Raw genomic sequence first — 11799 nt, 5'->3', positions numbered from 1 at the left:
GTGTGATGCTTGCCAAAGAAAAGGGAACATCAGCAAATGACATGAGATGCCACAAAACATTATTCAAGAAGTCGAAGTTTTGGATGTTTGGGGAATCGACTTTATGGGTCATTTTCCTTCGTCTAGTGGAAACCAGTACATCCTTTTTGTTGTTGTTGTTGACTATGTGTCCAAGTGGGTGGAAGCCATAGCTAGTCCCACCAATGACGCAAAAGTAGTAATGAAGATGTTCAAGTAAATCATATTTCCAAGATTTGGTGTTCCGCGAATAGTTATCAGTGATGGTGGTTCTCACTTCATCAACAAAGTATTTGAGAATATCTTGAAGAAAAATGGAGTTAAACATAAGGTAGCTACACCTTATCACCCGCAGACGAGTGGCCAAGTGGAGATATCAAACAGAGAACTCAAACGAATTTTGGAAAAGACAATAAGACCAACAAGAAAGGATTGGTCAGCAAAGCTTGATGATGCTCTTTGTACATATAGAAAGGCGTTCAAAATCCCATTTGGTACTACACCTTTTCATCTAGGGCAGAATGGGCAATAAGAAAGCTGAATTGCGACTTCCAGACAGCAGGTGAAAATTTTTTGATTCAGTGAAATGAGTTAGACAAGATTCACCATAACGCCTATGAGAACTCTAATATCTATAAGGAGAAGACTAAGGCGTATCATGACAGAAAAATAATTCCTAGGATGTTCTCACCTAATAACCAAGTTCTACTTTATAACTCACGGCTAAAATGTTTTCCCGGGAAGCTTAAATCACGATGGTCTGGACCTTTCAAAATCAAAGAAGTTTTACCCCATTGTGCTGTGGTTCTATGGAACCGTCAAGGAGGAGATTTCACTGTTAATGGACAAAGTCTTAAGCCATATAATGCAGACATTTAAGAAGAAAAGGAAGATCCGATCTCCGTAACAGATGCTCCTAATGCCTAAAAGACGACTAAGTCAAGCTAACGACTTAAAACAAGCGCTTAGTGTCCCACTCGGTATTTTACTTATTTTCCTTTTACCTATATTTTCTATTTTGTTGCTTTGTTTTTGTTTCATTTAATTTCAGGTTTTTACAAAGAAGAACGAATAAAAGATGAGCAGAAATCATAAACCGAAAAAGGCCATCACTCCGGCCCCATTGAGTCTGACCGCGGCACTTCCCTACATGACCGCAGTCGAGAAACTTCGACCTGCAGTGCCATCATTCCAATCGCAACTCATTCTTCCGGCACGGTAAGTACACTTTAAAAAATTCAATTTTCTATTTTCCTTTACCATCCTTTCTTAGACTTTATCACACTGAGGACAGTGTGAAATAAGTCTGGGGGAGGATGTTCATCCGTTACTAACAAAATTTGATTTGTTTTGGACGTGTAAAATCAAATTTTTTTTCAAAAAGTTTTCAAACCAGCGACATAAGAAACAATACTATGATGATTTAGACCAGCATGCTCCTACATTATCTACTTGTTTTAGCTCTTTTGTGATTTTGGCCTAGACTAGGGGGTAGCTAGCACTTATGAACCAAAGTACCCCAGAGGAATTTAGGTTGCTTAGATTTAGATGATGGAATACACTAGCTCTGTTTTATTGGAACTTAATATTGACTTAATTTTCTCGTTGAAGGCACTAGACCAGGGAAATGAATAATACATTCAGGACCTCTTATCTCTTTTACCACTCTTTGCTAATCCTGAATGGCTAACTCATCTTTAACTAGTTCCATACCTTACCCTACCTCTTTCAAACCCCATGCATTTTTGTTTTTCATTGTCTTATATGCAGATATGTGAAAAAACGTCGGAGAGAAAAGAGACCTACACAGTTTTCAGTCACTAAAGACGGGAAGCTTGCGACTTTTGGGATAGATTTATCAGAGAAGAAAAGTTGGTTTGCCTCAGAAAAATCTCAACATCATGGTATATTTTCGTGCCCCTTAGACTCCCTCTCAACAAAATGTGTTTCCCCTTTCTTAAAAAAAAAATTTTAAAAAATGAAAGAAAAAAAAACCAAAAATGAAAGGAAAGGAATAAAAACCTTATGAGAGTCTAATTTGATCGATTTGTTTATAAGGAAACCTTGGTTTGTTTTGTTTCAAAGTCCGGTAGATTATCTTGTTGATTCTTGGAAAATATCTAAGTCTGGGGGAGCTATGGAGTTAACATCGAGAGGGAGGAAGTGTGTGACACCATCTAGCAAGGAGAAGTGAATGAAAATTGTGGACATCAATAGGTCCGTTCTCTCTTGCGATTTTGCATAATATCTCGTATCCTCTTGAATCGTCAGGTAACCCTAAACACTCTAACTCCACCCCTTAAATATCCCTTTAATACCAAACGCCCTCTACCCTGGATAATAACTTTGACGAGAAGCTCACAATTTTTTTTTAATGAATGTCAAGAGCTAGTTGACCGGAATCGAGATTTAGGTAATCTAGGTTTTGCATGACAGAAACCGTGGACTATGATCATTTGTGTTTAGTGAGAACTTTGTAGACTAGATCCAAATAGATGCTTTAAACTGGTTATGGTTTAGAAGGATGGTCACCGAGATATTTTTTAGTTACTGCGATTTTAAGATTCTTTCCAAGCTTGATCTATGTTTTGTTTGAGGACAAACAAACGTTTAAGTTTGGGAAGAGTTAATAACACCGGATTTGGCCACTTTTATTGATCTTTTTAATATCTTATGCAGGTGTTTTAACTTTTTTTCAATGTTTTTTAAGTGATTTCTATGTTTTAGAATTTTAAAAAACTTTTCAGGAAACTTGGACTAAATATATGCAATTTGGAACAAAAAAACAATTTTGAATAAATGCAGACCGTCAGAAGTATGGCAAGATATGAAGACCTTCTCATCGTCCGATCATTCCCGAAATTTGAGACACCATAGAGAAGACAACCAGCTTTTTAATTCAATTGGTTTGGAGACAATCAAACATAAAATGCACTAAAGACATAAAATGCAGTCTCGAAGGAGAGCATAAGTCGCGACTGCGGCCAGACAAGGTTTCCCCACGGTCAGGACCACCACGACCGCTGCTAGATATCATTAACGTCCCAAGATGACCTAATTCAAGCCCAAGTTTAGCCCACCATTTATTCTCCAAACCCTAGACGTTCCTGACGAATTAGAAGGTTTGATATACTCGTTTTAGGTCATTCTAATGACCGAGCCGTGGAAAGAGAGCAGAGAGGAGAGCCACACACCTTTGGAGTTGCCGTATTTAGGAGAAGAAGGTGTCGCCGAAGGAGCCATCATCGAACTCCACCTTCATCCATGTTCTTCGTTCTTTACCTTTCTCTTATTTAATTTCCAGAAAACTACAATACTATTATGATGTTCTTCTACACTATGATTGAGTAATTCATTTGTTGTGATTTAAGGGATTTTTATAGGGAATTCATGGATTGCTTTCTGTTTGTTAAATTATGGTTTATCTTTAAAGTTTTTCGTCCAAATTTGTGTTTCGTGTATGTGGCTTGGATCGACCATCTAGCTACTGCGATTAGGTTGATATACTCACCGAAAAAGTGTTATTGAAACGACTAATCTATTTAGATGAGCAAATTCTCTTAGACGGCATGAGTCGATCTAAGGCGTTTTGTGAAGTTATCCACTAATTTTTCTAGGCACTTAGATAACTGAATGGGGGTTTAGAAAATCTGAATGAATGGATTTGTGATTAATACTACGAGTAGGTTAGTCTTGGTTTGATTTCAAGAACATATCTATAGAAAGCTCTATGTTTAATTATCTTTTTAGCTAGTCTATATTTCCCGGCGAATTCTGTAACGCCTGACACCTTCTCGAATTGATTTGATCTCATTATTCACTTCTTTTAAAGTTTGATAATTGTTATTTTCGTCACTATTCACAACTCCCAAACAAACATCCATATTTTCATCTTAGCTCGATTCTCATCTCAAGTAAATTTGTGTTGCAGTTACTTGATCTTCAGTGGATCGACCCCTAAGTACTACAACGTATATCTGTGCGCTTGCAGAAAACTATGGTTAAAACCTGAGCACATCATTTGCTCAGCAGCAAACCAAGAAATATGGTTACAGAGGCTGGTGAATGAGATTGGTTTCAAGACAGAGAAAGGTGTAAGTATCTTCTGTGATAACAAATTAGCGATTGCAATTGGAAAGAATCCAGTTCAACATCGTCAGACTAAGCATATCTTATCAAATATCATTTTGTACGAAATAAAAAGAATGGGAAGATCAAACTTGAGTACTGTTCAAGAGAGCTACAAATAGCAGACATATTGATGAATTGAAGCCCTTAAACACAACAAGGTTCGAGGTTCTACGAGAAGAGTTAGGCATAACAATGAAGCCATAATCAAGGATGAGTGTTGGATGTGATCAAGTTTTTGTCGTCTCATTTTATTATTTTAGAAGAGTCATATATTATATAGTTAATGGCACTTATATTGGGGATCTCGCACAAGAGTCTCTTAACTATAAAAAAAAAAAATATTAATATTTTATCATAAAAATTTCCTTAAAAAGTTTTGCTAATGTTTTTGAGAAACTCTTGTAATTAAATAATATTATATAATTATGTTATTATTATTTTTATTGGTGATAAACTGTTATGAAAGACACACCAATCAGATGGTCTAAGAGCACCTCATCAGTTTAGAACCTCAAAATAGGATTTCTCAACAATATAAAATTAGGATTTTGTTATGATTCAATTATAGAATTAGATTTTAGTTTTTGGTAAAGAATTAAACCAGTAAAAAAGAGACAAATGTAGAAATAATTTCTCATGGGATTCTCAAATGAGAACTGATTCTGATTTTCTCTCTTATCTTTTATTTTATTTTATTATTATATAGTTTAGATACCCTCTGAACAATGGAGATGCTTGAAGTAACTGATTTATGTAAACTATTTTATATCACACACTGAAAGAGAAAGAAGAGAAAGAGATACAAATAAAATGGTTAACTGCAAAACAGTTACACTTGTGTGTCTCCACATTAGGTTGTCTTCTAGAGACGTGTCCTTTAATAATGTTGGGATCATGATATTTTATTAATTTATCGTGATATTAATTTATCTATAAATTAATAATTACTAATTTATAGAGAACATTTGTTTTCCGCATAAAATTTTCTAAAAAGTTCTTTGGAATAGTGTTATATTTCCAAATTTTAACAAATCTCATAATATATATTATGATTAACAATCATAACTATAGCAATAAAATAGTTTTTAACACCATATTGGATCGCCCATGTAAATATATATATATATATATGTTTTATAAATTTAAAATTTATAAATGCCCATGGCTACTATCACTATTATTGATGATAAAATTAAAGATAATAATACAACACATTTAAAAACATTTACATGTAAGAAAATCAATTATCACATAAAAAAATCATCATAAATTTTAAATGTATATAGTAAAACAGCAATAAAAGCTAATGATATAATAATTAGAGAGATGAGAACCAATAAAATCTTAATTTTAAATAAAAACAAAGACATTAGTTATATTTTAGAATATTATATTTACATATATTTACATAAATTTATATAATTATTAATTTATGTTTTTGTTGGGACCATATATTTACATAAGAGTTTCAAAAAAATTATTATCTTATTATCTTATCGAATTTGATGGATTTTTACATTGGCCCGAGGTGAAGTTCAACGTTGGTGGTCCAAGATATGTAATTAGCACCAGTGATGTCTAAAGCCGGGAATTGGAGCTTCTCAACGTTTGCCATTAGGTTTTTTAAAATAAAATAACAGAAATAATTATTAGAAAAATGATTTTTATTAAAATATGTGAGGTGGTGGAATACATAAGGAGATTACAAGGAATACAAATGCATAAAAGTCTAAAATACAAATCATCACATATTCTTCCGGAGAGAATTCTCCAAAAAGTAAACTATAAAAAACAACAAGTATATAACCTATTACAAAAACTAAAAAAGGATGAACCATTTTTTTTTCTTGGAAAGAAGTTCAAAGGGGAATGAAATATTTGAGTGAATTGAATGATAGATAAGTATATTTATAGATTGTATAATACTGTTCATTAGCTGTTATGTAGCTGTTTGAAAAAAATTTTTTTAAAAAAATTGTTTTTGTTAATGACCATTGGAAACAAAGAAAATAAGGTAAAATCAGACTAATAATTTAAAAAAATGAATAGAAAATAAATTACTAGTTTATATATATATATATATATATATAATTATACATTGGTGGTATAAATTTATTTATAATTATAGTAGAAATGTTAATTTAAAGATAAATATATGGTGACCATATTATCTATATTAAATCATCTATATTAAAACAGTAAATAAATAAATAATGGTGACTTAAGTCATCCATATGAACATGGTAAATAAATGTATGGTGACTGAGTCATCCATATTAAAAAAATAAATAAATAAATTATGGTGACTTAAATCATTCATATAAGCATAATAATTAAACAGTGCGAGTAAATAAATATATGGTGACAGAATCATCCATATAAAATAAAATAAATTATTTAAACGGTTGAATAATGATAAATTATTATGGTGCATTAAGCAACTATGATAAAAAAAATAGTAAATAATAATGGAGCGGCAGAGTCGCACTCTAATTATAATAATTAAATAATTAAAATTATAAAGTATAGATGTAGAGTGATTGTGCTGATAATGTTTTTTAATTATATCGTATATCGTATGTTATATCAGCATAAATACATGAATAATATTAATATGATTATTCTAATAGAACGTAATAATAAAAATGGAGATAGATGAGTACCAAAGAGGGAGAGAGAGATTTTGTATTTGATTTTTTCGTATTTCTTACAATGGACGAGTGCATGTTATATATAGAAGAAAATCAGACAAATATTACTGTAAGAGAAAAGTAAATGGACTCCATCATCAAATCCTTACGCAAAGTTTTGACTTTGCAACAAAGAGATATTTTTTCAAATAATATAAAATAACCAAATAACTGACAAATAGTATAAGCTTTGGAAAAATTGTAAATATTGTACAAACAATATGGAAGGTTTGTTTGGAAAAACAGGATGTGCACTATTTGTACTATTTTATCATTTTTTCAAACGCTATACTATTTTTAAAATTAGTTGGTAGCTTTTGTATTAGAGAAAATTGCTGGATAGGTAGTTTTTAAGTTTTTAATTTGAGAAATTGGTAGTTTTAAAATCACACAAAATATTGGGTAGTTTTTACTGTTTACTTTCCTTATTGGGCCATAATCCTTTAATTTATTTATCAATATACCATGATAATATGTTTATTATTGGACGCAAATAACAAAGGAGACTGGTTTAATAGAACTAAGGATGGCGATTAAGAATCTGCCGTTTATTCTTCAATCGTTCTTCATCAGAGCGGTTTTCTCAACTATCGATGCGGTAGTGGAACAGTTTTCCGACAGTTATCTCTCTGCGTCGTCCATCTCCATAGTGGGCTTAGTGGTTTGCTATGATGTTTACAGGGATAATAACTGTCGATTTCTGCATTTATATAATTCCTCGATTGTTTATTGTTTCACTACTCGCAAAATCCATAATTTCTCTCTATTGCATCAACTTCTATATTGCTTTCGTGATTTTGATTCTTCTATGGCGGATAACCTTCGCAGGGCAATTCAAGACATCAATTTGGGTTCTGAAGATGAACCTGTTTCACTTCCGGTTGAGGTCTGCAATGAAGCCGTGAGAGTCAACCAGTTCTCTCTGATGGGGCGTCCATTGATTCCTCGCAAACAGAACATCCGAGCGATCCTGACTGCTTTTCCCCGTATGTGGGGACTTCAAGGCATTATCTCCGGGAGATTGATTGAGAGGAGGCTCTATCAATTCGTTTTTCCTTCTGAAGAATTAATGATGTCAGTGTTGAATAGAGGGCCATGGGCATTTAACGATCGTATGACGGTTCTACAGCGGTGGACTCCAGCAATGGATGAATTCTCTCTCAATTTCATTCCTTTTTGGGTCCAGATCCGTGGGATTCCCTTGCAGTTTCTCACTCACAACATCATCAACCATATTGCTGGAATCATGGCACACGGTCAAGACAATGTGATGGCGGTTGATTTTGATCCGGAGGCTATGAATGCGGTTGAGTTTGTTAGGGTTAAGCTTCACTGGAATGTTGATTTCCCATTGCGATTTCAGAAGAACTTTCAGTTCTCTCCAGGCGTCAACACTCTTCTTCGGTTCAGATATGAAAGGTTACGTGGATTCTGTGAAGTTTGCGGTCAATTAACACATGACACTGGAGCCTGCGTTCATCATGTCCCACTTCAGCCTCAAGAAAATGAAGATGATGATGCTAATAATGAAGACAACTTTGAGAATGCAGATGAAAATGATGGAGACAACTTGGAGGATGCAGACGCTAATGATGATGATCAAGAGAATGCAGATGCTATGGAGGAAGAGGGCCCAATGGATCATGCTGTTCAAGAGGAAGTACCTGAAGACAATCAAAATGACGAAGAAGGTGCTGCCAATGATCCAACTGAGGAAGACAACAATGACAACGTGAACCTGCTTCCCTTTTCTGATGAGAACTTCCACGTGACAATGGAAGATTTCATTCGGGAAAGAACAGTGTTTGTAGGTCCTGCAGCAGAGCAGTGCAAACAAGCATTCATTGATAATCTTCTGAACGAATGTGCAACGGATCATACTCACCTGGTTGTTAATTCACCAGGAACTGTTACAGATGCTTCACCAACTGAAGGTTCCAGGAATCACACACCCCTCAACTTGTCTGCTGATTCCTTTTCCCAATATGGCTCTTTCTTGGGTGATCCAAGTCAATACTCTGGGATGTCATTACCTCAATCATCACCGGCTGTTCAAGGTAAAGATTCTGGCTCTATACTATGTAGACTGAATGTTGGTTGGTTGATATCTGGTTCTTCAGGTTCTAATGTAGATGGAAGCAAAAAGCGAATGCGTGACGAAGGGGAACCTACCGAACCTGTGATGGTAGACAAATTCATGAATGGTGCCGTGAAAGTATTCTGCGGCCCAGGTGCTCTCCAAAAGCTTCAATTGGACTACCAAGACTTGGGTGAAGCTGCCAATCACCCTTGTTCAGATTTTGGAGGCGCGGTGGGCCCTAAACCACCAGAAGCCCCATGAGAGTTGAGGTGTGGAACTGTCGAGGTTTAGGACAACGCCTCACAGTTCGACGTCTACAGGAGATGCAAAGGTTGTACTCTCCAGACTTGTTGTTCTTAGTGGAAACAAAACAGAAGGATAACTATGTTAGGGATATTGGTACTCTCTTAGGTTATGATGGAATGTGTATAGTTTCTCCTTTAGGTTTAAGTGGTGGTTTAGCAGTCTTCTGGAAGAATTTCATTTCTGTTCATTGTATTTCCTTTGATGCAAGACTAGTAGATCTATCTATTGAATACAAATCTTTCAATTTCTACTTGTCTTGTGTTTATGGAGATCCAATTCCAAAAAACAGAAATATTTTATGGGAAAGATTACAAAGAATCGCTACTCTTAGAAATGGTCCTTGGATGATGTGTGGAGACTTCAATGAGATTTTAGATGCTTCTGAGAAACGTGGTGGTAGGAGTCGCAATGCCGGAAGTTTTAAAGACTTTAAAACTATGCTAAGTGTCTGCGGTATGAAAGATCTCAAGTCTAAAGGGAATTCGTATAGCTGGGTTGGTCGTCGTAGATCTGAGATTATTGAATGTTGTTTGGATCGTGTTTTAGTTAATGATGAATGGCTCAATCTTTATCCAGCTTCAGAGACTGAATTTTTAGGATTGGCTGAATCAGATCACCGTCCTCTAATCATTACTATTCAACACGAACCTATGATAAAAAGAGGTTGTTTCAGATATGATAAACGTCTCTTCTACTCAGAGGATTTTGCAAACACCGTCAGAAATTCTTGGGGTTCAAAATCTACGGCATCAGTTTCAACAAAACTTACTCTTTGCCGTAAAGTTATGGCTCGGTGGAAGAAATACAATCGTACCAATTTTGCGGAGGTGATTGAATCACTTCGACATCGTATTGATTCTGCAATTAGAGATCATACAGTTCCGATTGAAGAAATACAAGGTCTCAAGAAAGAACTAAATCAAGCTTTTCATCAAGAGGAGGAATATTGGAGATTAAAGAGCAGGAATTCTTGGCTAACAAAAGGTGATAGAAATACTCGTTTCTATCATGGAGTCACTAAGGCAAGAAAAGCTAAAAACTGCATCAAGTGTATCAAAGATAAGAATGGCATTATCCACCAACGAGATGAAGCTATCGCTAATGTTGCAGAAGACTACTTTAAAGATATGTTCACTTCTACTGAGCCGGTATTCATTGATGAGATTTTTCATGGTCTCGAATGTAAAGTCACACAATCAATGAATGAAGCATTAACAAGACAAGTTACTGATACTGAAATAAAAGAAGCTCTGTTTCTGATCGGCCCAGATAAAGCTCCAGGTGTGGATGGATATACCGCTGCGTTTTACCAACAATTTTGGGAAGACATTAAACCAGATATATGTTCAATGGTTCGTAATTTTTTTGAGCATAACACTTTGGAACCAGGGGTAAATCATACCAATATCTGCTTACTACCAAAGACAACGGAATCGATGGAGATGATAGACTATCGACCAATTAGTTTATGCACAGTGAGCTATAAAATCATTTCCAAAATCATGGTTCTTCGGTTAAAACAATGTTTAGGAACTCTGATTTCCGATTCACAGGCGGCTTTTGTTCCAGGACGCAATATCTCAGATAACATCCTTGTAGCCCATGAATTGTTTCATGCTCTCAAGTCAAAGAAGGACTGCTCAGAATCTTATTTGGCGATCAAAACCGACATTAGTAAGGCTTATGACAGAGTTGAATGGGTTTTTTTAGAACGAACAATGCATCAAATGGGCTTCGACAATCAATGGATCCGGTGGGTTATGACATGTGTTACTACAGTTTCATATTCTGTTTTAATAAATGGAGTACCGTATGGCCATATAACACCAACAAGAGGGATTCGCCAAGGATGTTCATTATCACCATATCTCTTTTTACTCTGCGCAGAGGTTCTCAGCCAAATGATTTCAAGAGCAGAGCATTATAAGGATTTCCAAGGTATGAAACTTGCTAAACATTGCCCTACAATAACCCATTTATTATTTGCAGATGACTCCTTATTCTTTTGTCGTGCAAATTATGCTGATTGTGAGGAGTTGGCTCGGATTATACATGATTATGAACGCATATCGGGCCAAAAAGTCAACTACGCTAAGTCCTCAATTATCTTTGGATCTCGTATTAATGATACTCAAAAGGAAACAATCAAGCAGATAATGGGTATCGATCGCATAGGAGGAGATGGTAAATATTTAGGCTTACCGGAACAGATCGGGAGAAGTAAAATAGATACATTTGAGTTCTTAGTTACAAGGATCAAAGATGCTATTGGTAGCTGGTATAACCAATTTCTTTCTCCAGCAGGGAAGGAAATTTTGATCAAATCGGTGTTGCTTGCCAAACCAATCTACTCAATGAATTGTTTTCTTCTTCCGAAGACGATTTGTGAAGAGATCAACAGTATTCTTTCAGAATTTTGGTGGGGAACAGATGATGGGAAAAGGAAAATTTCATGGCTGTCATGGAAACGATTATCTCTTCCTAAATGTGAGGGAGGTATGGGATTTAGAGATCTCCAGCATTTTAATGAAGCACTCTTGGCAAAACAAGCATGGCGTTTATATATTAATCCGT

At 35.1% G+C, this 11799-nt stretch overlaps 1 protein-coding gene across 1 annotated transcript; it reads left to right on the top strand.

The window, feature by feature from the left end:
• The first annotated feature begins 7365 nt into the window (after positions 1-7365).
• Positions 7366-8771, top strand: LOC112088241. Its single transcript, XM_024158544.1, has 2 exons — positions 7366-8642; positions 8744-8771. Exons 1-2 carry the CDS (start codon positions 7366-7368, stop codon positions 8769-8771), a joined length of 1305 nt encoding a protein of 434 aa, XP_024014312.1.
• The last annotated feature ends 3028 nt before the right edge of the window (positions 8772-11799 follow it).

The sequence above is a fragment of the Eutrema salsugineum genome, unplaced genomic scaffold (genome assembly GCF_000478725.1).
Source record: "Eutrema salsugineum unplaced genomic scaffold, Eutsalg1_0 scaffold_8, whole genome shotgun sequence".
Taxonomy (NCBI): Eukaryota; Viridiplantae; Streptophyta; class Magnoliopsida; order Brassicales; family Brassicaceae; genus Eutrema; species Eutrema salsugineum.
This window is presented reverse-complemented; position numbering and strand designations above follow the sequence as displayed.

Excerpts from the sequence above, each read along its gene's own strand:
- LOC112088241 (XM_024158544.1), top strand. The coding sequence starts at position 7,366 with ATGGCGATTAAGAATCTGCCGTTTATTCTTCAATCGTTCTTCATCAGA. Across the intron at positions 8,643-8,743 it reads TTCATTCGGGAAAGAACAGT|GAACTGTTACAGATGCTTCA; the intron begins GTTTGTAGGTCC and ends TTAATTCACCAG.